The sequence below is a fragment of the Colletotrichum chrysophilum genome (genome assembly GCF_026319265.1).
Source record: "Colletotrichum chrysophilum strain AFK26 chromosome Unknown scaffold_32, whole genome shotgun sequence".
In the NCBI taxonomy this organism is placed as follows: domain Eukaryota; kingdom Fungi; phylum Ascomycota; class Sordariomycetes; order Glomerellales; family Glomerellaceae; genus Colletotrichum; species Colletotrichum chrysophilum.
The window spans coordinates 228,921-253,254 of NW_026517319.1; the positions used below are offsets into that span (position 1 = coordinate 228,921).

General features: G+C 53.6%; 4 protein-coding genes and 1 non-coding gene across 5 annotated transcripts; 1 reads left to right on the forward strand and 4 right to left on the reverse strand.

Moving 5' to 3' along the window:
- Positions 1-409: 409 nt before the first annotated feature.
- On the reverse strand, positions 410-2,186 carry COL26b_005027 (uncharacterized protein; the record flags this gene model as incomplete). The annotated part of the gene is made up of 4 exons (XM_053177884.1): positions 410-1,538; positions 1,589-1,685; positions 1,738-1,941; positions 2,006-2,186. The coding sequence occupies 4 exons, from the start codon at positions 2,184-2,186 to the stop codon at positions 410-412; spliced, it is 1,611 nt and encodes a 536-aa protein (XP_053038193.1).
- A 4,370-nt stretch (positions 2,187-6,556) lies between these two features.
- Positions 6,557-6,638, forward strand: COL26b_005028. The gene has a single exon. It is a non-coding gene; the product is annotated as a tRNA-Leu (tRNA).
- Positions 6,639-11,140: 4,502 nt separating this feature from the next.
- Positions 11,141-14,458, reverse strand: COL26b_005029 (uncharacterized protein; the record flags this gene model as incomplete). Its single annotated transcript, XM_053177885.1, has 4 exons — positions 11,141-11,532; positions 11,582-11,706; positions 11,753-13,990; positions 14,121-14,458. 4 exons carry the CDS (start codon positions 14,456-14,458, stop codon positions 11,141-11,143), a joined length of 3,093 nt encoding a protein of 1,030 aa, XP_053038194.1.
- Positions 14,459-15,892: 1,434 nt separating this feature from the next.
- On the reverse strand, positions 15,893-17,285 carry COL26b_005030 (uncharacterized protein; the record flags this gene model as incomplete). Its single annotated transcript, XM_053177886.1, has 4 exons — positions 15,893-16,657; positions 16,709-16,773; positions 16,829-16,905; positions 16,978-17,285. The coding sequence occupies 4 exons, from the start codon at positions 17,283-17,285 to the stop codon at positions 15,893-15,895; spliced, it is 1,215 nt and encodes a 404-aa protein (XP_053038195.1).
- A 941-nt stretch (positions 17,286-18,226) lies between these two features.
- COL26b_005031 (uncharacterized protein) lies at positions 18,227-22,872 on the reverse strand (the record flags this gene model as incomplete). The annotated part of the gene is made up of 2 exons (XM_053177887.1): positions 18,227-20,559; positions 20,610-22,872. The coding sequence occupies 2 exons, from the start codon at positions 22,870-22,872 to the stop codon at positions 18,227-18,229; spliced, it is 4,596 nt and encodes a 1,531-aa protein (XP_053038196.1).
- Between the last annotated feature and the right edge of the window lie 1,462 nt (positions 22,873-24,334).

Genomic DNA, 24,334 nt, shown 5'->3' on the forward strand with positions numbered 1-24,334 from the left:
ACTTGGAGTCGAAGGGCTTACATACAAAAAGGGGGCAGGGGCGGGCGGATTTTTCAAGCACACGTTTTGTCATGTTCAGGGATGAATGAGACCAGTGACTTTGTAAAAGTTTGGGGGGACGACTTGAACGCGATGTGTGGCATGGGTGTGTATCTGGTTACATAGAGCAGTGCGGCGACGCGCCGCCTCATGGGCCTTGTTGCAAGTCTACTTGGTCTCGATGCGAAATAGAATCGTTCGCATACTTGTGTTTTCATTCTTTTGTGATGTTCTCTCTTGAAATGTGCTACGCTGTCATCTTATTTGTGAACACTGATGGCTGACCTTTGAATTTATAATTATTCAATAAACATCTAAATTGAAGGTAAATTAGGTCTACATGCAGCCACAAACCTATATTCTCAATACATTAATAGGGATACTCAAAGTTGGTCGAAATCTTGATCGTCCACGGGTCGCCCTTAGTCATCGACTTCACCCTTCCCAACATAAACTCGGCATGCCTCAGCGCGACGCCCGGGTTGTACTGCGGGACCATGTGCCCGCTCAGCTTGGCGGTCGAGTGCGTGAACCCGCGCTCCGTGTGCACCACGCCCTGCACGTTGCCGCCGGCCCAGCTGATCACGTTGTCGTCGGTGTTATCAACATCCGGGAGCAGCAACTCGTCCGCCGGCTGCGTCTCGAAGCCCTGCTTGCCGTTCCACCGGATGCGCTGGATGCCGAGCGCCGTGACGTTGGGCTGGATCACATAATCGGCCTGGCCGGAGCCGACGTGCACGTTGTTGGTGCGCTCGACGAGCGTCTGGAACTTGGCCTCGTGCTCGGTGCCGTTGTAGTTGTCCTCGCCGCCGACGAAGACGGGGTCCTGGCACTCGCTCCAGGAGGGGTAGTCGACGGGCACGTGGATGGCCTTGCGCACCTCTGGGATGTTGAAGTACAGCGTCGTGTTGGGCGGGGAGTACATGACGGACGGGAAGCCGAGGACGTCCCACAGCACGGGGCAGGTGTCGAGGACGTGGTAGCCGTTGAAGCAGGGGTTGATGGCGTTGATGTAGTTGTCAAAGTGGTTCACCACATCATAGTCGGGGTCCCACTTGACGCTCTCCCAGGGAGTCGGCGGCGGGGGGTAGGCGAGGTGCTTGGCGAGGTAGGTGTCGAGCTCGCACTTGTCGTTGTCGGCGTCGAGCTGGGCCTTCATGCTCTTGGAGAAGCCGAAGACGTTCTCCCAGTAGCGGTGGAAGGCGGGGAGCGCGGCGTGGTCGAAGCCGAGGTCGTCCGAGTAGGGCATGACAGGGTCGTAGTAGAGGGCGCCCTTGACGTTGTAGTAGGCCGTGTCGTTTTTGTCGAGCATGGCGGCGCCGACGTAGGGCACGTAGATGCCGGCGTAGCTCTCGCCGGCGATGTAGAGGTTCTTGCCCTGGAGGTCGAACGTGGAGACGAAGTTCTTCCAGAAGGAGGCGAACTGGTCGGCGGTCTCGGCGTTGTTCGTGGCCGTGACGTTGCCGGAGCTGAAGCCGGTACCGATGGGGTACTCGACCCTGTGATTGTTAGCTCGCGAGACCTCAGGAGAGGAGGGCGGAGGGCGTACCAGATCACGTTGGCTAGCTTGTGCCATGACCAGGCGTTGGGGACGGGCCTGATGGTTCCGTACTGCCAGAGGAACGGGCCGTTCTCTTGCAGGAATCCTGGTAGTTGTAAGTGATGGGAATCCTCGGTATTACATCGAAATCGGCTTACCCTCCATGGATGAGCATCCCGGGCCGCCATTGAACCAGATGATGACATCGTCCTTGCCGGCGGGGTTCTCAGTCGGGAAGAACCAGAAAAAGTTCTTCTGCTGCTCGGCTTCAGGCTTCGTCGCATCGACGGGAATCAGGCCGGCATAGCTTTCGCCAACGTTGAAGTTCACCTCAGGGATCGAGGTTCCGTCAACATAGAAGCCTGCAATGGGGAGGGCATTTAGTGAGAATCAGACCGAAAGCCGGGTTGTCGAGCGTCCACTTACCACTGGTCTTGTTGTTGTAGTACTGCAAATCGCTCCGGCGCAGCGGTCCCCGCTCCTCCACCTGCGTCGGCGCTGCGGCTTGACGGTTCGCGAGACGCTGGCGGTGGGCGTGGGGTGAGACCCAGGCCGAGACGAGGGGCAGGGCGGCGAGGACGCCGGCGACGATGCTTGACGAGCGCATATTTCAAGACCCGGAATACCGTTTGAGACACGCGTGAGGCTCAAGGGAACGAAGGAGCTGCCAAGCAAGAGCCAAGGAGGGCCAAGAAATGTGCCTTGCATGCCATGGAACCAACTATATATCGAAGCATCGCACCCCACGATCGGACCGCCGGCGAATCGCTCGCAAACGGAGCCCTCCCGAATGACGCCATGGGCATTTAGAAAGAGTGGACATATCTAGCCCAAGGAGGCATGTCGTTGTTCATATTGTATTGCTGCTCATATATGATGGGCAAATGATCAATTCGTATCGACAGTGTGTAGAGTGCTGCTCCAAAGTTAACGCATGGTGATTAGCTACGGATTAGGCAGGTCAAAAGCTGAATTGCACCGCGTTACTGGATGAATTAGCTGATAAGCATGCCGAAGTGCCGAGATGAACAAGGCCCCTTTGGTGGAGCGGCTTCAGGGATGGGCTGCCGCGGTGGGATGAGACCTAAAGCTTGTTTTTTCGCCCACCCCGCACCGGGCGGGCATCCCGGACTGGCGCCGCGGTGCTATCGCCAGTCGGTGGCGCATAGTGAACCTCCGGGCCTGCCGTCTCCGGTCTGTACTTTGTCCAGAGTCTGCCCAGCTTGACGGCCGGTTTCTCGCCCCGGAGCACTTGTGGAGTCAAGTCAAGCCCTCGGACGCTCCGTGGAAGCACTGCAATCCGAATTCGCGGAGGACTCGTCGCTGTGAGCCCCGAGTCAAGAGAATTGGCTCTTTCAGCGGTTATGTTGCTTTGGTCTTAGCACTGTTTCTAAGTTAGATTGCTTCATTTACGACAGAGGGAAGAACAGTGGTGTCTGACATATCTGACATACACTTCAAAACTTCTTCGTCTCGTGCTCTACTTACCTATATGGTCATATCTGGTCGTCGTTTCAAATGCTCAAGCACTTAGGTGGTGACCGTCGGTCGCTTTGCACAATACACTATATAGTCTAAGAACGGATATTCACAAACACCTTGGTCAGCCTTTGCCAGCTAAGAATACAATTCTATAGGACTGAAGGACGCAGGCGCACGCTGAATGAGACCAACATGTTCTTCCGCCCTTTTCAGACCTGTCACATAGATCATACTCTTCTAAGAAACCGGACTAGCGGCAACGCAATACCGAACATGAGGCCAAATTCAGTGACGGGTATGAAGCCAGGTCTTCATAATCTGGTACAACAATTCACCCTACACTAGATGCTGCCATTACGTAGATTAACTGTGATACAAGCATTGGGTGAACTGCTTTACCTGTTTATGAAGGCGTGGTCTGACATAACCTAGGCTAAATACCCTGCCATGCTTTGCCGACAAACGTTACTCTTTCAAGAAAGAGTCTGAGCATGTTGACTTTGCAATGGGCCTCCAATGATAGCAACCAGGAAATCCGATAAAAGCATCGGAGGGATGGCTTGCATGGCATCAGTGGTCGTGGTCATGATGGGAATAGTGGTGGCAGGCGGTGGTGCGGTGGTGCTGCTTATCCTTGTCGTGGAGGAAGCGGGCCTCGAGCTACCAGCGCTCGTAGCTGGGATGGTGGAAGATCGTGAAGAAGTGGTGAGACTTGACAGCGTGGGAGGTATCTGAGCTGATGATCTCGTGATTTGACTTGTTGCCGTGCTGGATTCTCCGACTAGACCACTCGTCATGCTGCTAACTGGCGTGAAAGTCGTGCCGCTCGTGCTGGAGGTGGTGTTGGTGAAGCGTGGACCAGTCATTGAACTGAAGACCGGACTGTTGGTTGTACCAGGGATGACGCTCGAGCTGGTCATGGGTGAACTGCCGGTTATGGTATCCAAGCTGCTAACCCCCTGGGCACTGCTTGATGTGCTGCTCGAAAAGCTGCTCGCGGCATTGCTGGAGGCACTGGAAGTGCCAACAGAGCTCGACGTATCAGTAGAGCTTGAAATGCCAGTAGAGCTTGACGTGCCATCCTGACTGGTCGTCTGAAGTGAGTTTGAGATGTTATTTACGCTGCTTGAAGTACTCATCGACGTTGCTGGGTTAGAGTTTGAAGACGTGGAGATGCTCGTGATCGCGGATGTTGATGATGTTGTAAATGTGCTTGCTAACCCAGTGCTTGTGGAGTCCGAACTCGCGATCGTGGTACTCATCAAACTCACAGATGTTGATGACGAAATCTCCAATGTAGAAGATGTAATTGTCGAGGTCATTGTTCTGCTACTTGTCGGGGACACTGTGGTACTTGAAGGGACAGAAGAGCTTGTCGACGTCGGAACCGAGGAGCTTGATGAGCTAGACGAGGTTGTAGATATGACTGAGCTCGTCGAAGTCGTTGACGGAGTATAAGTTGATATGGAAGAAGGCCCGTAGATTGAGAAGAGCGTTGTGCCGCTAACAATTCCTCCGCATGATGCCGTTGCGGTCCGGATGCAATAGCCATCATCGTATGTCTGCGTGCCTGGGCAAGGTCGAGTGCAAGGATCCTGTTTTGGAAATTTTCTTGGTGGCGGGGAATTGATGAAGACGGGATCGGGCGAATTTAGTTTTGAGTAGTAGTAGAAGTTGTCGATTACGAGAGGAAATCGCCGGTTGTTGTTCGCACACGTCGTCTGGCAAAAGGCTGGCGTATTTGACGACGAGGTGGCCAGGAGATCCAGATTCGCAAGTCCATCTACGACCGCTTCACATCCGCTCCACACGCTCGGGGAGGACGAAAAGTCGGAAATCGATAGACAGTTACCCATCGTGCAATGAGGCCGTCGTTTGGAGAAGGGAAGTAGGCTCAGCCAAGATGGGGCAAGCCCTCTAGGGAGACTGCATCACAAAGCTGGATATTCTTCCATATATACGGGCAGGGATTGGAAACGAATGAAAGCAATCTCAGGTAGCATCAATCACAACCGCAAATCCAATGGAATACGGTTTCCTGTGTAGATCCTACATCGCAGCATGCCGATGGACCGCGATGTGTCAGTATATTGGCTAAGCTTTACCAACACCTCGCGCCAGGATTGCAGCCTCTGAGGATGTCTCAAGACACGGCATTCGCGTCTGAAACGGTCTTACGGAATTATTTAGTTGTGCTCAGATCTGTAAGAATCCAAGCCAGAGTGGCTTCAGAATGTCTAAAACATGCTGATACTCGTGAAGAAGGCCGTCTCAAATTTGTGTACGGAACTTCATGACGGCCAGCCATTTGAATCATACTAAACTTTGACTTCATACAATGTTATAAAGTGTATGTTCAATCGAGGCGCATCTCAAGTTTGCTACGATCCTTGAATGTTGGTGTAACCCTCTACCTGAATTGCCTCGTTATTTCTAAGACAAGAGAATATTCTCTACAGAAGTAAGTAAGCACTGAAAAGAGACAGTCTTCTAACGAAGAACCACGCTAACAAACATTCAAGGATTGTATTGTACACAGCTTCAGTCGACACTTGGATCAGGGCTGGAGTGTTCCGGTTCGTTGAATTATTTCGAAACAGTCAAGGAATGCTTCGCCGTTCATCGTGAATAACTCTTCCAGGGATCGGTGCAGGCACGTTTCGGCATATTACGCAAATGCCAAGGCACTGGGAGAGTGCCTCGGGCTGGGTCCAACGGAACAGGGCTGATGAAGTGGCTTCAACCAGAATGATACGGGCTGTAGCTATGGAGATTGAATCAGTGAAACATAACCAACGGGTTGATATCGGAGGCCCGATGTCGATTGTGAGACTCTTCATATTTCACTTGGTCAATAGCTAATGAGAGCGAGTGGGTTTCAACTAATACACCAATCAAGGGAGTGAGGTCTTGAAATTTCTATTCTCCAAGTAGCTTCCTAGGACATATAAAGCCATGTTACGGTTTTGGCCGATTCCCTTGATGCCGGATATCATGCCAAAGAGTTTGGCTGTTCGGGCCGAGATTTATGGCTCGCCAGGCGGATAGTGATTTCGGATGACAATACGGCAAGGACGTTGAAGAAGAAAACGATAAGAAACGCTAGAACAGCACAAATCTTTGCATGTTTGCTTGATGAAATCAGTAATTTGCCCGTTGAATAAAGCGTCCGCTCAGAGGGAAAAGTCTTACCGAACCGCAGCACCAGACAGCAGAGTCTGCTCCGGTACGTCGGTTGTGGGTCAGCCGAAGCCTTCGAGAGTCAAAGGTGTTTCCAGACTTACGCTGATAAACCACTTTTGACTCACACTCTTGACTCAAACTCTCAAGGTCATGCACAAGCGACGAAACTGCCAATTTGGCGCCCGATTGCAAGCCAAATGGGCCAATCACGCACCTTGATCACCCACTGGCAAGCCCCGACTGACCCAACCCCACCCCAGCCCCACGCACATGCTTGATCATGCACAATCTGAGCTGCTGTCTCAATAACAAGGCAAGATGGCCGAGCGGTCTAAGGCGCTAGCTTCAGGTGCTAGTCAAGTAATTGGCGTGGGTTCGAATCCCACTCTTGTCATCATCATGCGAACTTGAGCCCGCAATTCCTCTTCTTTTTGTTGATGTTGTGTTGATGTTTTTGTTCAATTGGTTTTGGTGGTGAATTGAGATTTTTGCCTGCGTCGGGTGAGGGAGAGTAAGATGTGGCGCGAGAGAGGATGTGGGGGTGGCGCAGGCCCGTGCGCCATGGGCTAACGACCTCTGCCAAGTTGCGAAGGTACGGGTGATTGGGACGACACCAACGGTCTAAGGAAGGAGTGAAAACCAAGATCAAAGAATGTTTGGGATGGTCCCGAAATCAATGGCTTGTCTAGGGAATTGTGCATATCTTCAGCGAGGTCTGCGCCGCCAGAAGGTGTTGTTAGTCACTGCTGTGGGACCCTCTTACACCAGCACGGCCTGTTTTCCTGCCTTGAGTGTTCAGTGCTCTCTTTCATCAGAGGGATAACAGTGTAGGATGGCAATAATAAGTTGTCTCTTTGAGAATCTCGAATTATGTCGGCCAGGAAAGCTATGGAACAAGGGTCATGCGGTTTATGGTATAACATCCTTAAGCTGCGTCATCTGCTTGTAGTTTCAATGTGCTGTGCCAGTGATGAAGTATTTAATTAGAAACATATTTCCTACACCTATATCCAACCTGCGGCGCTGTTCAGCATTGAATTCGAACGGATTCAAACTTGGGGTGTTTACAAGGCTTCGCGCAGCGGGTACTAAGTTGCGACGAAGTGTGCCGGCTCAGACCTATCAGCTGATTCAATTCCTCACAACATATGAATACTACATAGACGATGGAAATAACCAGGTCCGTCCTCTGCTCAATAATATGTCAACTCATCTCCGCGATGGGACATAGCTAGAACTAAACCTAGCCAGACCTAACAAATGAGTTGGGGGTCAAAACTGCCTTGTTTTTGAAGGGAGAGTGGGAAGACCTGACGGTTTGAGAGAAGCAGTCCACATACATGTCTCTGGTTTATATCAGGTTATCCATTCTGTGGTTACTACAGTTGGGGATGTTGATATTGCCAAAACATCGTAGAAGTGTCTATTTCACCCCGTGTCGGTCATACATCGTGCCAGCACTTATTAGACCTTATACGCTGTGGAAGTGTAGAAGTTTGGAGGGAGGATTGAAATAATAGAAAGCCTTCTCCATTATGGACTGATGAGATATTGCCCAAGCTCCCATAGTACGACGCATTCTTAGGCCTTTGGTTAATATAAACCTCTTTCTTCTGTATTCCCAAGTGAATGAGTACAAAAAGGAGACAAGCCGGAGCCGCTGCTAAATGTGATCGAAGACTAAGTGCCATAAGCACCTCGCTCGGGTCTTGGCATTGATTTGAGCTAACTGGGGGAAGAACAAAAGAACACGAGATTGGAACCATTCAAGTGGGACAAAGCCATGTTTAGAGATCTAGGGCAATTTATATTGATGGATGACCGCGTGAGTCAGAAATACTCTAACCTCTAGATATGAGTATTATACTATGCAAATTAGCATGCACAAGTCTCGTTTTCACTTGAGGGCATCGGCGATTCCTCCACAGGTTCCGCATGTGGTCAGAAGGAAAATCACATCACGCAACCCTGAAACGCAACGTCCTGCCAAAAGGCATGACGGTTAAGGTGCTAGAAAATTTGACTGATTCTGTATCGTCGTCGTCCTTCGTCATCCGCGTTCCTTGCCGTATACGACGTATGTAGTGAGGTATGCGCATGTGCCACAGCTTACAGGGAAAGGATCCAGTTGGACATAGTAAACATCATATTTTTTTAGAAAATGGACGATGTTCTCATAGGTTTCAGTGTTTTAACCCTAGTGCGTAGATCACCAACAAGAAATGATTTGCCGTGCTTCATGCAATGTATTTTATACCATGATGACAGTCCAAGATGAGAATCATTGGCAATTAACCTGCCTTTCTTGGAATTTGCGAAGTTTCGTGCCATGTCAAAGCTATGAAGACTGTATCCGCCATCGTTTGTTTGCACTTGGTCCTGTCGTTCAGGCGCAACAGCCTCGCCAGATGCTTACCTCAAAATAGCTGCTTTTATTGCAGAAAAGCAGATCCTGAGATTGGCCAGGGTAAGCAGTCTTGCCCTATTACTCTAGCAGATGAAAGAATCATTCTTCTTCCTCTTCCCGTAATCCCAGCTCCTCAACCAGATACCTGAAAGTGCGGTTGCCCCCGCAGTCTTCCTCAGTTAAGCCCCTCAACTCTGCTAGGCGCTTATATGGAGATTTATTCGGCCAGCCGTATACCTTGGACAAACCCACCAGGTAATTTGAGGTGGTCGCGCCGCGGTCGACAAGCCACTTGACCAAATCTCGGCTGTTGCACATCACAGCGCGCGAGATCTAAGAAGAATCAATCAGCCTAGTTTCTTTTTTTTCCAGTGAGCTAATCATTGATTTATTACCAGAGAGCCATGTCCAGGAATGCCACTGTCACCGGGGTGGTTAATATCATGCCCGAGCTCGAGGAAGATTGTCATTGTGTCGTAATGCTCCTGCCTGACTTTACCAATGCCGTAGCGGGGGTAGACAGACTCTAGAGGGAGAAGCAAGGCAGGCGCATCCCAGTCTTGGTGATTACGAAATTTCGCATGCGCATCGGCCCCAGCAGCAATCAAAACGCGCACCATCTCCGGCGAAGATCTCAACGCAGCGTAGTGGAGGGCGGTGTATGATTCCATTTGCTGCAAACATCTCGTTTCCAAATCGACCCGGAGAGCGAGGAGAAAGCCGACAATGTCAAGGTGGCCCGCGCTGACGGCAGCTTGCAGAGGAGTTTTCCAATCAGTCCAAGTGTACTCGTGCAGAGCGCTGATGTTGAGGTTTGGCCGCTCGGTAAGCAATATCTTTAGACCCTCCAGATTGCCGGCTTCACAAGCGTCGTAAAACGCGGCTCGGCCGGCTAGATACGTGGCGTCTTCTTGCATCTCGTCTTCCGATGCCATCGTGATATTATTTGGAGAAAGTGTCGAGAAATTGGTCTGCGGACTTGCACGATGCCCATGGGGGGACCTCTTATTAACACAACTTAAGTAATTTCACAACACCGAGGTTTCTGCCTAAAGTGCCAAGCAACAGACAATGACAGTGTCAGGGTTGGAAGTGTTGGCTCCAGGCACCAACCGGATATCTCCACATACATAAGACGTGTTGCGACCTCGATGTGGACCAGCAACAGACAGACTGACCAGGGTGCAACTCCGGCGGTGACTATACCGCCAAATAGTCACAGAACGACCCGGTTCAAAGATGAAAACGAACAATCTGTCACCATGTCACCAGGAACCCTTCACTTCTGCTTATCAGAAACGTCTCTGTTGCAATGGGTGTCCCGGGAAACTTGACAGCTGACGATCGGAAACATTCTGTTCACAACTTCACGGATGCCTCATTGTGAAGATCTCTCTACCTCCCATCTACGTTACGTCGTTTTCGAGTGCTTTGGCGATGTCTTCGAATTCGTTGAGTACTATACTGGTCATTTTGATGGGATGTATGAAGTTTTCGTCAGAAAGGCACAACCACGAAGCACCTATTAACGTCTCTCTGCTGGCGAAGGTGAATAGGGTATAAAACCGGCCTTCCGCCATAGTTGATGTGCCAGCAATGGCCAATATGTCCGCGTCGAGTTCGACAGAAAGGCGGAGAAAGAAAACCCACCACGATGTCTCGAGTCTCGCTATTTCGTGGTCTCCATGCCATGGGCGTTTGACACGTACATGCGACGCAGATCCGAATCAACACGAGGAATAGTCCACCAAACATGACGGCCGCGGATGACGCTACCTCAGAGGTCGGGTATGAGAATTCGCATCTTATTGGATCTTGAGGCAGCAAAGCAATGTACACCTAGCCATCGACACCAATCCTACTGCCAACCTTTCAGGAACATCAAAGTACTCAGCTTACCACATCAAGAATCTTGTTCGCAACGTAAATTTAATCTAACATTATTGACGCCTCATCAGACAAAAACCAAAGGTTCGAGAGTGAGCCATCATTCGTTCGCACGCCGCCAAAGCCGCGGCAGCCACCAACGGGATATGACCATGTCATCATTGGTCTAAACCCACGTGGGGAGCCAGACAGCCGCTGCAGTTCTTCTAAAGGGGGGTGTTGTGTGTGTGTGTGATCTATCTACAATTCCATTCCGTTTCGTTGCGTCGTCCCAATTGCATCGCCCCTTTTTATCAGTTTGCTCCCCGTCCCCTACGACTACTACTACTACGACTACTAACGCCTCGTCGCCAATTTGGAAGCCATAAACGGGGAACTATATATAACCCCTATACTGCTTCTCCAAAAAAAGAACCCCCTAGTCCCGAGTGCCTCAGCTTTTCGGCCACAGACAGGAGGCATGCATGCGAGATGCATTAACAGTGCTGTTTACGCAGATTCCGCATTCTAGCGCCAGCCAATGGCAACTGCGGCTGAAGCGGATTCACCATCGACGGCAACGCCGACCTGTCCTCACCACTCCACCCATCCGCAGTGTCTTCCTACTGACCGGCGGCATTGGCGAGTTCGTTGAGTTTGCCACGCTCCTCCTCGGTCAGCATGCCGTACCACTCCTGAAAGTTGGCCACGTCTTCCCGAGCGGCGCGCATGAAGAACTCGGTGAGGTAGGCTTGCGTTTCGTCGTCGCGCTGGCGGGCGCCTGAGCCCTCAATGTAGGACATGAGGTCGTTCTTAACACCGCCCAGGCTAAGGTCGAGTGTCTCGGGCTCGTCCTCCCAACCGTCGTCGTCGTTCTCTTCGTCAGCGAACTCGGCCGCAGCGGCGACGGCAGCGGCGTTGGCAGCAGCGTTGGCACCTGATGCGGAGAGAAGTTCCTCAATGAGGACCTTGAGGATCTTGAGGGAGGCGGGGATGACGGTGTATTGGTCCGGGTCTTGAACGTCAGCACCTCTGGTTAAGCGTTGCGGTTCTGCAGTACTTACTGGCCTTGGCGCGCGAGCGCGTCATAATTCTACCGTCACTCTGGTTGATAATCATGTCGCCCTTAACCATAGTCTGGGCAAGACGGGGATCATTAAGAGAGTAAAGCTTCGACAATGCGATAACGCTACTCAAGTCAGTTTTGCACACCAGAGAAGTCTTAGTCAACTTACTTTTGGCGAATCTCATCGTAGCCGGCGAAGCTGACGGAGTTCTCAAGCCATTTGCTCAGTACAACCTGGAGGCCAGTGTTGCCGTGAATCTGAATCTGGCTGAGGAACTCGACAACGTCGTGGGCGCCAACGAGAGACAAACGCGCAAAGACGAGGATCAGGGACTGGATGAAGGGAGCAGCCTCGGCGGAAGCCAGTCTCGTGGCTACAGCCTGGAGAAGCTGAGGCAGGAAGGGACCAAGACGCTCCTGTCCGGCCTTCTCGACGAGCTCTGCCGCGAGACCTCCGACCTCGGAGGCGGAGTTGTCCTCGATGGAAGGCCCAAGCAGACGGTCGATGATGTGAAGGCAGACCTCCAGACCGGAGCGGCCGCTCTCATCATGCCAGCCGAACACTTGGTGGTGGTCGTGCATGAGAAGGTACTTGACAGACTCGGCACCAGGGCGGAGGACCTCTCCCTCGTTAGACTCCATCAGGAGGCGGTTGAGTTTGGGGAGAGTGGCGGCTACGAAGCCGGCGGGGAGGGGCTCAGAGCCGTGCTCAACGAGCGCAGTAAGCAGCTCAGTGGCAACGGTCACGAGAGGATCATCCTGAGTTACGTTGGCCGTGTTAAAAGCCGCCGTCAACGTGGGAAGAATCTTCGCGCACAGAGCGGTGTATGAGGTGGTGTCAGAGAGAGTGCGGACAATCTCCTCAAAGGCTTCGCAGATAAGCATGGTGGCCTGGAAATTGGAGGCGCCGAGCTTCGCGACCATGAACAGGAGGTCAACAGAGGGAACGTCTTGAGAAAGAGCGATGCGGGTATCGATGTTGATGGCGGAGCGCAGAGACTCGGCAAGGGTGACGAGCAGCTCATCTGCGTCCTCCATCTCCTCAGGGTCCTTGTTCTGCATGTACTGAGCAATGGCGTTGATGATTGGAACCTGACGGTCTCCGCCGACTCGGCCGGATCTGACGAAGCCTTCCACAGCCTTGATGCACGCAACCTGGACGACCTCGGACTCCTCAGAAGTGATGCATTGGATGATGCGGTCGAGGAGGGCAGGGGGCGTCGCGAATCCGCGGGCAAGGGTGCCTCCAACGAGATAACCACGAGCTCTCAGCAGGGGCTGCTCGGATTGGTTTACGGCGAAGTCAACCAGGCCAAGATACGCCTCTGAAACAGCATCCGGAATGGGCTTCTCCATATCTTGGAAATCGCTCATCAGCATATTGAACAGGTACAGAGAAGCTTCTTGACTCCTCCACTGGGAACCATCGCCAGGGAACAGAGTCTTTGTGTAACCGAAGAGTCCCTCCACTGCCTTCTCGCTGTACCACTCGCCAAGCTTGATGAGAAGGTCGCCGGACGCCGTGCGGGCGGTGTAGTTAGCAGTGACGGAGGTCTCCTCGGCCAGGTACAGGGAGCAGTCGATATCCCATAGCTCCTCCTCTTCACGGCTGATGCGAGAGTATCCGACAACCATCTTCATGACCTCGACCATCCAGGGGGTCTCTTGCGCAGATGGGTGGGCGGCCAACTGAGCCTCGAGCTCAGCTTGGACCGGAGGCGCGCGGAAGCACTGGTTGAGGAAGTCAAGCTCCTCCAAGATCAAGAAATCGAGGGTGTATGGCAGGCTGTCGGAGTCCTCGAGACGGCCCTGGGCCTCATGTCCAATGTAGAGGTCCTCGTGGGGCTTCTGCAGCAGAGAGAGCTCCTCCCACACGGCTGTGAACAGACTGGTGCTGTGCGGCAGCAATAGGTGAGGGAAGACAGACTTGACCTTGAGAAGGGTCTTGACAACCTGCAGCTTCATGGCAATGATGTGGTTCCAGCTTTCGGGCTGGCCGCTAGCGAGCTCGGCCGGGGCTTCGGGCAGACGGGTCTTGAGGACCTGGGCGAAGAAGGGATACCATTCCTTGAGGGCCTCCTCGGCAAAGGACTTGACCTCCTTCATGTGGTCCTCCTTGACGATATCCATGAGGTCGAAGCACGAGCGGAAGACAGAGATGGCGAGAGCGCGGAGGTTGGGTTTCCGGCCCTCGTTCAGGGCAACCTCGGTGACGGCCTTGACAATATCACGGGCCATGGTGAAGAATTGGTCCTCGCTCAGGCTCTCATCAATAATGTCGCCAAGAACGCGGAGGGCGCCGTGGAGCTGGACGTCGGTGCTCGTGGGGATGACGCCCAGGACGGTGGGCAGGAGTTGAGGCCATCGTTCGGGGAAGTCGGCTGACGCGATCTTGCCAATAGCATAGCTAGACGTTGGAACAATGTCAGTGACTTGTGCCTTTTGTGTGTGGTGCTATGTTTCCGCGCGCGCAATTTCATGACGAGACCGCCGCGCAGAGGGACTGTGACTCTTTGTAGATACCGCAACAGCCATACCTTGCCGCAATCTTGACGAGTCTCTTGTCCTCATTGCTCAGGGCAATCTCCAGCAGGGTGTTGCGCAGCTGGTCGCGCGCGGCGTCGGAGATGTCGACGAGGGGCTCGGAGGCGTCTCTGTCTTCGGGGCTCCAGTTCCTCTCGATGAAGAGGCGGAGGGTGCTGAGGGCGGCCTGGCGGATGGCGGTGTCGATGGAGGCGTGGTTGGCGATGTTGGCCAGGGAGGTAGGGAAAGCCGGGTTCGCGCGCGCATGCTTGAGCTCTATCTCGGCCTGCTGGCGGGGACCCTGATCGGAGCTCTGGGTGTTCGCCAGCAGCGAAACCAGCTGGTCCTCCATGGTGGGCTGGGGTGTTTTGTCGGAAGGCGACACTCACGCAGGCCTATCTGTCGTGTCGATGTGTGAGGGTCTGGGATATGTATCCGGTCGGTCGCGTGTTTGCTCTCGACCCGAATCGGTATGCGTCCCGCTTGTTGGGGTGCCCTTATGCGCCACTCGGTGTGGTGGTGGTGGTGTGGTGTCTATCGTGTTGGTGGGTGTTGCCGCAGGAGGAGAGAGCAACCCAAGAAACAAAACGAAACGAAACCAATTAACTACCTTGCACCAGCACAGGTCCACGGATAGTGCGCAAGGAAAGTCGGCCCGGAACCACCTAGGCAGGATGGACAGGACTACGTGGGTGCCTCAACCTAACGAAGGAAGCGGTCGGGTAGAAAGTGGGTTGGGTATGCGTGGTGCGGATGAGTGTGCGTCTGCGTTAGTAGTATGTTTATGGGCAAAGGTTGTGTGTGTGCGTGGTGCCGTCGTCTCTGGTGATGTTTCTCTCGGGCAATCGTCTTTTTTGGCGGGGTGGTTAACCGTTTAGACGCGCAGGTGGAGCCAACGAGGTGCCACAACCAACTCTCTCACAGGCCAGCAAAGTTGGCTTGTTTCCACTTGTTTACTATGGACAGCGCGCGCAACGAGGAGGGGACACCACGAGTCCTCGACTGGAGAGGAGGGGTCGGCCGGCAATTTTTCAGGTGGCAGGTGCACCGCCTTCCTCCCACTACTACATCACCTCTGTGAATCAGGTCCCCAATCCAGTGCAAGTTGAAGGAGTAGCCCCTCACTTGGGTACACTACTCCGCCTTAGGTCAGCACCACCAAAGCAGGCACCGACGGGCACGGGCCGCAACACGGTTGGAGCAAACCCTCCTTTTCTTCATAAGGGTAGCGCGGGGTCGTCCGTTGGGGCCCTGGCGGTGTGGTGGTGTGTCTGTGTTTGTGTAGCTAAGTAGCTGTAGCTCCCTTGCTCCCCCATGCACTTCCAAGGGGAGGGAAAAAAAAAAAGATGCAACGACCAGAGACATGGAGCTAGCATGTGGTCCGCCTCTTCACCGTCTATTAATGTCCGACTCTATCTGTTATTAGCATGCCCATCGCTTGATGTTAGCCGCAAGCCACGGATAATATCCGCTGAGCACGACCACCCAAATATCCAAAGAGATCGCCTGGTTTCCTCCTGTATCTGCGCGGCTATGTTTCCTCTGTGTTTGGTGCATTCCCTGCTCCGGGTATGTCCTAGCCTGTGATTATCGGATCGAGACAGAATCCCATGTTTTTTTTTTCTAATACTTTTCATTTGGACTTGCGTCATGCCTATCGGTTTTTGCTATCTATTGGGTATCGTCGTCTCTCGTTACCATCGTCTCTAATTACCATCGTCTTTCGTCACCTTCTTCCTTCATCACCGTCTTCCTTCATAACCGTCGTCTCTCGTCGCCGTCGTCCTCAATCCATTTGTCGCCGTCCACCTGTATCCTCGTCCTGCTCCTCTTGAGGGGCGTATAGATGGAGATCAGCACCTCCCCAAAGTCTATGAAGACGGGAAGCTAGCCACTGGATAGCGAGTAGGTCCCAATTGGGAAGTAGACTTTTGTCTTCGGCCCAGATTGTAACAATCTGGCCATCGTCAAGAGCGGTGCCATTATCGGCGAAGAACTCCTCATCGTGATCTTGCGCTTCCCACATTTCGCGAGGGTCGGCGTCTGTTGCGTCAGGGCTGTCATTGATACCTCCCAGGTTGGTTTTCTTCAACCAATGGGAGCCAGTTTCCAGTCCGTAGATTTGCTTCAGTTTGCCCGCGTGCCTGCCGTCCTTGGTATTCTTGGTATCCTTCGTCTCCTTCGACTCCTTGGTGTCCTTGCTGCTGCCTGCGGCTCTTCCCAAGTTGCTTTCTTTGCCCGGCTTCATCGCGACCCATTTGTCCACGTAGCGTAGGGGTTCAAGACCGAATTTGCCTTCGTTCCACATCTTGCGCAAGGAAGGGCTCATCGTGACCATGTTGGCAGGCGAGTCAAGGAGATCATGTGCGCCAGGTTCCAGCAAAGCGCACAGTTTGCCGTGAAAGTCGTCGCCCAAGATGGCTCGAAGGGGTCCCAGAACCTTGTACTGGATTTCGAGTCGCCGGGAGAGGCTCCAGGCAGGGACAATGCGACAAACTTGGTAGATCTGCTTGAGGGTCAGAACGCATCTGAAGCCGTCGCGCTTGAGAGCCTTCAAGCATGTTAGCAAGCTGACAACGCCAGAATCGCAAAGGCTACGCACCAAATCTCTCTGCGTGGGATTTCCAGCCCAGGTTTCCTCTTCGTATGGCAATGTGGTTTCATGAGCTGCAACTTGTCAGTCATACGTGATGCGCGTGAACGACGATGTCGGATAACTTACACCACCAACCCAGGTACTTTAGTCCATCACCACCCACAGACTGCAGAAGCGAGTAGAGCACATCTCGCTTCTCGCGTCTGCCTCCAATACTCAGTTTGTCTTTGAACTTGAGCAAGAGGTCGAAGTCCATCGTCAACATCGACGCCTACAAACGCGCAGATCGTAGGGTGCGTTTGTCGGACTTGTACATGGGGATGAAGTCCTCGTGGGTATCGATGGTGTTGTGAATAGCTCTCATCGCGTCAAGGCGGTCTTCCATGTTCGCTTTGGCGTCGTCGAGATAATCCTGACCTCTCGTTCTGCGTTCAACTCGGGCATCGAAGTTGCGCTTGTAGGCCGCAAGTTCTCGGGGTGTGACACGGGTTTCTGGATCGCTATTTCGGAGTTTGGCCTCCAGTCTGGCCACAAGATCCTTGATTTCATCCTCACTGATGACAGACGCCGAGTTGGCATTCATCGTGAGTGTTGGGTGACGTTTCTGAACGCCTTTAACTTTTTCCAGGGTGAAAGGAAGTCAATACTGTGAAGGTCGAGGATAAGAGAAGGTACGGCGGTAGGTCTAAAAGTCCGTACTGTGAGTACCTAGAAGCAGGGTACCTAGCAAGGTCCGCACTAGGGTGTCCTGTCAAAGTCTCTGTGTTTGCGCGATGATGAAGGACGACTACCCAGAAACAACGACGGAGACGAAGACGGAGAAGAGAAGAAGACGATAACAGAGATGGCAATCGTGGAAGCCCCCCCCCTCCGCGGGAGAAAAAAAAAAAAAAAACAAGAAGGTGAAGCAGCGACAGCACGAAAGCGGCAAAGGCAGGAGCCCATGAACAAGCTCACAAGAGAAAAGTAGTTGCTCTTCTCAGCAGGAAAACAAAGGGCCTTCACCCGAAAACCACGAGCAAGGCAGGACACACCAAACAGCATAGCAAATCACACGGGTCACGGCCCATCATTAAACTCACATCTCAATTCATCCACCGTATACACATTCCACATGCTATCCGTCAGCATATCTATCCATCAATCCATACAAGACCCCGCCATCCATCTATCCACCCACATCCCGTCCATCCAAGTCAACCAAGCCAGCCCAATTCCAAACCCGTCCATGTCAGTGTCGGGTCTGCTTACTGCCCACCTGCCTGCCCAGGCCCGACCGAAGAAAAAAAGGACCCAATTCTACTCCCGGAGTCTCGACCCAAGGTGAAGGTGCCAGGTCGTGCGAAATGAAAGAGACAAGCCAGGAAATCAAACCATGGTAGTAGTTGCAAAAAAGTAGTTAGTAGTACACCCCCAAGCCCTAGACTCGCTCGCAACGCATATTCCCCGAAAAAAAACGCCACAAGAGCATACCGACAGATTTTGGCCTGGCTTTAATCCCACACCGTTTTTTCTCCAAGGTGACTAGGCGTCGGCCCCCTTCATCAGAGTCCGAAGGCTGACAATCTCCCGCTTCAGCCGCGCGTTTTCCTTCTTGACCCGCGCCGTCTCCTCGCTGTGCTCACGCAGGCTCCGGAGGAGATCCTCCTTGTCCTCGCGGCCCTTGCCCTTCAGCGCCTTGACAATCTTGCCGAGCTCACTGTTGAACTTTTCGTACATGAGCTCGTTCTCTGCCGTCGCCTCCCTGTAGAGCTGGTCGATACTCTTGACTTTGGTCTCCGACGCCTTGAGCGTGCTCTCCATATCGCGTTGTATGGATGTTTGCCGCTCGGTGAGCTCAGTCATCATGTTCGGGATCCGCTCTTCGAGGGTCTTTACCGAGTCCGTCAACTTGCGCAAGTCCAACGTATCGGTGCGCCCGCCGAGACCCGAGTTGACCCGTGACATTTCCTCGGCAATCTTGGAGAGCTCCGACTTGAGCGACGCATCGACATCTTCAACGGCCTTCTTCTCCGTCTGCAACCGCTCCCGTAGCTTTTGTGGTGACTGAAGGCGAAGCTTCCCGGTTCCTGGTGGCTTCCCGGGACTGGTGGATGGTCGCGGGATGGCATCGCTCGAGTGGCTGCCTGTTGTCGGACGGGCAGGCCTAAGTGTGGGAATATTCGACGTTGAAAGGCCTCTTCCGTGCCCCTTAGGCGTGCGGCTTGGCGTGTTCTCGCGGTCGAGAACTCCAGGGGTGTGAGGCGTGCGGGGAGTGTGGAGGATCTGGAGTGGATCTGGTGACGCGGCGTTTTCCTTCAAACGTGGCGAGATCATGCGAGGAGACCGGAGACTCGAGGACGTTGGGCTTATTGGTATCCTTGAGGGCGACGGTATCCTTGGTGTTGAGTTGAACTTCTCTGAAGTCTGCTTGTTGATGCGTAGCGGCATCAACGCCTCCTCTATTTTCTCTTGTGGGTCAACAATCGTTGCTGCTTCCATCAAACTCCTGAGATCAGAGAGCGAGCTGCGGCGCTTCTTCTTGGATGACTTGGTGGGAGGCGTCTCAACTTCCGGCTCGCCAATCGTTTCTAAGCGCATATCGAGTCGCTGGGAGCTGGGTGGTCGAGGGTCTTCATCGAATGCGCCAGCTATTGGCGGTCTATCGCGAGAGCCGGGCCGCCGAAGTTTATTGGGACCAGGCTGCGTGCCAGTGCCAGAGTCGATGGACCTTGCGCGCGCAGACGTCATCTTGGACAGACTAGAACTTGAGGCTGCATCGGCAGACGCAGGGTGACGGCCATGTTTGCTAAGGGTTCGCCATACGGATGGCCGCTCTGAGTCGTTCTTGCTGTTTTGTCGCAGAAGGGTGTCGAAGCCAAATTTGCGGCGGATCGAAGATGTGTTTGAGGTGAGTGAGCCTGTATGCGACTTTCCGCTTCGAGAGTTCATAGACTCGAAGGCTTGCTGAACGGTGAGATGGATACCGCCGGGTTCATCAAAGATCCTGTCGCAATCCTCCACCAGGCGATCCAGAAGGTTGATGTAGTTTTGCGCCGTGCCATCATGAACCAAAAGCTCTGCAAAAGAAACGGTCAAAATGCCCCGGTCGCCGTCGTTACCGCAACCGTCGAGCAAATCGGCAAGGAGCTTGATGAGAGCCGTGAAAGCTCGCTGGTTCTGGGGTGCCATATCCTTGAACATGAAATTGACAAAGTCAGCAAAGTTGCCAGGCACCTGTCGGTTCATGCGCTCCAGCAACGTATCCAGAGCCTGCTTCGTCATGATGGGGCCCATTTGCTCGCACCAAGCGATGCGAATGAACTTCTCAAAGGCCACAAATATGACGTCCGCTCCCAGCTCTGATGAGGCGTCGAGGTCGAAGGGGCTTTCAATCAGACGGTTGTAGAGATCGTTGACAGAAAGCTCATCCGCGACGGATCGATTCAGCAACATGCGTCCGACGATGCTACCCTTGCGATTTTGCAGGCTGGCAACATATCCCGTAAATGTCTGCTCTAGCCGCACTAACGGGTTTTCAGGACGATCGTCGCCTGCCATCTTGATGCCATCCTTGCCCCTGGCTGAGCCAAACACGGACCCTTGATCGCTATTTGCACGAGAGACGGGCGGCGGCGGGAAAAGATTCGTAACGGGTGTGCGGTTGTGCTTGGGTGGGCTGTGTGCCTCGGTATTCGTAGAGCCGCCCCAGATGCTTGAGAATAATCCCTTGACAGGTGACGAGGCAAGGAAAGATCTGGTCTTCTCCGCTCTGGTCATTAGAGGCAGTCCCTTGAGGATTTTAGTGTAGTATGAGACCAGGGCAGGCGCCAAGCGGAGATTCGATGCGTTGAACTGCAAGCTGAGTAGTTGTATGACTGGGAACAAGGTCAATGAAATTCCTTCAAAGAGCATCAAGAAAACCTACCCCGTCGTGTGAGCGTTGGCAAAAAGTCGTCCAACGCCACATCGTCGGCAAATTGTCTGCCGTTCAAGCCAGCAGTCTGCATGTTCACCTTCTTCAGGTCACCGCTTCTAACGTTGACCGTAATTTCCACACCGTAATGGCCAATGGGTGCTCCTTTGGTACCCTTCTCGTGGTCGATGACGATGCGGATCGGCGCCGGCTCTCTGCGTCCTTCGATCAACTGATCTGCGCCCTCTTGGAAAACGGCGGCGAAAACTCCGAGATTATTGTCTGGCAGCCTAAAAGATCGAAGAGACCAGCTTGGGTCCTCGCGCTCCTTTTCCGAAAATCGACCTTCGACTCGCGCTTTGACGATATCCTCTGTCCATTTCGATCCCTTCGCCTCGAAGCTTTCCTCGAGCAAGAAGCACCGTGACGTTACAGCGGTGCCAGTAACCCATTCTCCAGCATGCGCTCCCTTCATTTCTTGTGTCGAGGTCATCCAAATGAGCGTGCCATCTGCGGATTCGCTGAAGCGTACGTCGGAAAGGCTGTGCCAGCCGGTGAAGGCGAGTTCGTATGATGCCTGACCACCTGCAGCATTGGTCATGGACATTAAGAGTCCCGCGGCCGACGGTTTGTCAATCTCACGAAGGAGGTCTCGTCCACACATCGGCTTCGGGCCCAGCTTCTTCAAGATGACAAGACAATCTGAAAACAGGAGAAAGATGCCAGCACGCTCCGACATTTGGGGTGGGTCAAGTAGCCGGTAGGGTGCGGGGAGCTCAACAAAGTCTGCCGCAAGCACCAATCTTCCCACCGGCTCAAGATCCAAAGGCCAACTCTCAACCAGGTTTCGTAGGCGACCCGTTACGTGTGGTTTTTCGGGTACAGGGTCGTCCATTGAGCAAATATTCGTGATGATGTCTCGCGCCTTGAGCATCGGCTGGAGCGCAGGATGTGTCATTGGGAGACACTGGACGATCTGGTCAATGAGCAAGCTGTATCGAGGGAGACGCTGCACAGGCTCGATGAGTATGGAGCGGACCGTTTGCTCGCCCTTCTGGATGACCCGTTGTCGGAAGCTCGACTGCTCATCGAGGAATGAGTTGAGCAGAGTGGGGAAATGCTGACTTGCCCGGATGTAGTCCTGGTAGCAATCTGTAAACTTGGGGAACCACTCGAGAAATATTCTCGCAATCGCCAATGCGCCGCTGGGGTCCTTTGCTTTTGAAGGTGATCCCAGTCTGGATCCCGTAAGCGCAACTGTGGTCGTCTCCATGTCCTTCAGCGCCTCGTCCTCAGTGTCGTCCATGATCTTGCGCAGCTCCTGCATGAACGCGGAGTTGACCTGCAGAATCTTATCTGCTGATACGGGAAATAATTTCTCGAGCTCATCTTCGGATGGGCTCAGGCTGCTTGCGTCGCGTTGTCTCGCTGACTGTCTGAACTCGTCGGCAATGTGCTTGACCAACTCGTTCAGCTTCAGGACGTATCTCTCCTCGGTGTCCACCAGCTCTCCAAGCTTCATCCTCAGCTCCACCTTTTGGTCCTTGGAGAACGACTTGCTGCGATTCAGCGAAGTCGGCTTTGACGGCGCTCTCCGTAACCTCGATGTCGGCAAGAAGACAGACTCTCCAAGAAGCTTCACCAGCGACGAATACCCTCCATACTGTCGCAGCGTTGGGTCAAGAATGTCGTCCTCGTCCTCGGGCACCTCCTCCAAGTCCTCCGGTTGTAGCGGCACTATGGAACCGGGCGGCAGGACAAAATCGATGTCGACATTGCTAAGGTGCTGGGTCTGGAGGGCCGTCTGCAGGGTCTCGAGCACCTCGACCGTGTTCTCGCTCTTGATCATGTTCTTGGCCAGGTCGGCGGCATGTTGCTCTCCAAACAGGGCGGGCCCACTCCCTGGCCGGCGCCCCCTCGTGGTCGGGTATGTGTTTTTGAGGTGATTCTTGACGACCTCGGGCAGCTCCTGGAAGTATTTGTACAGACCGAAGGCGAGGCCTCGGTAGATCTCGTCGCCCTGCCATTCTCGGGGGAGGTGGTTGACGACGGCGTAGAAGGGGGAGTTGGGCTGGATGGTCAGGCGCGGGAAGGATTGGAAGCCGGCGGGGCTGTAGACGTGGATCTGGACGCGGGAGCTGTTGAGAGTGTAGTTTGCGGTGGTGGAGTGGCCGTGGAAGATGAGGACGGGCAGGTGGCCGAGGAGGGGGTCGGCAGCGTGGTAGAGGGTGAGGTGCTCGGCGGACAGAGCCAGCTCTTCCGTGACACGAACCATTGTCGGGGGCTGCTGCTGCTGCTGCTGTTGGCGATGGGCAGTCGGTCGTTCGGTCGATCGGTCGGTCGCGTGGTCTCGTCAATGGGCCAGGGTCATTGCTGACGGGGCGGGCATACAAATCACACAAAAGGGAGAGAGCAAAGACGTTGAACGAGTGTGACTATGCGTATGTAGGTGTCGATCGCGTCGGGCGCAATTGTCGTCGCTAGAGCGAGTGGCGGTCGGGATGAGTCGCAGCCGGGGGCGAGAGCGGCGACAGCGGCAGCGATAAGATCGCGATGCGACAAGCGAGGTGGGACAGCACCAGCAAATCGTAGAGTAGAGTAGACTTCAAGAGACAGAAAAAAAAAGTAATTGGGGACAAAAAGAGTGTGATGAAGAGGCGGCGAGTGCCAGTCTGGTTAGCGCGTCAAGGTCAGCAAGAAGCAAGACTCGAAACTGCCCGGAGAAAGATGATGTTGTGTCGGTGTGAGTTGGCTGGCGTTGAGCTTGGCCGGGGTCGAGTCGAGTCGAGTCGAGTTGAAGGTCGTCGGGTCGCAGGTGCGGTGCGGTGCTGCTACTGCTGCTGCTGCTGCCCACCTCACCTCTCTCTGTGTGTGTTGTGACGGTGGTGCTGTGGGTGGAGGAAGCCGGGTGATGGTGGAGACTTCTCTGGGCGACAACCACCACGACCTCAGCTACGGTCGCAGTCTGCTCAGTTCCTTAGCCCGCTCTAGCCTAAGGTAGCGTGCCTATCTATCGCAACGATAGTCGCTGGGTAGCCTGTCCGTGGGCTGTCGTCTGTCGCCGTGCCAGAGGTGTCAGTTCAAGTGCAGTGGTCAGTCTGCAGATTGAGAGGTGGTTGGTCCGTGGGGCGTGTTGTTGTTTGTTTACCGAGAGCTTTTGGTGGTTGCGTTGCTGCAACTGCAAAGTCCAAGCCCAGATGCAATGTTAAAGTGAAGGGTCCAGAGAGCAAGGTACCACAATGACAGGCAAACCCTGCTCACGTCTTCCTTTCTGTTGTTGATGTTTCTTTGTTGACCGAGATGCCATGCAGTGAAACAGGAAACAACGCCTTATTCTTTTTCGCTTCTTCCCAGGCACCTTATCTTAGTACGGATACTGCCCTCCCTTTGCTCCTCTTCACCGACTCTCCCATGCAACGACAAGTCCGAGCCAAAAGAGATGGCGATGGGGAAAGTGGGAAAAGAATGACGACAAAGAGTACAAACAGGGCAATTGGGACGGCCAGGTAGTGTACCGGGGGGGCTGGGAGAAATAAGCGACCCGATTAACGCCTCACTGATTGCGGCCCAGACCTTTTTCCTCCCTCCTCCCCTGTTGTCTGTGTTGTTTCCGACTTTCGCTCGTTTCTCACCAGTACTAAGCTATTACTGCGCGTGCGAGAGACAACAAGCGGACACGCGACTCGATGATGGCCAGTCGACTGGAAAATTAGACAAAATTGACTGCCCGACTGTGC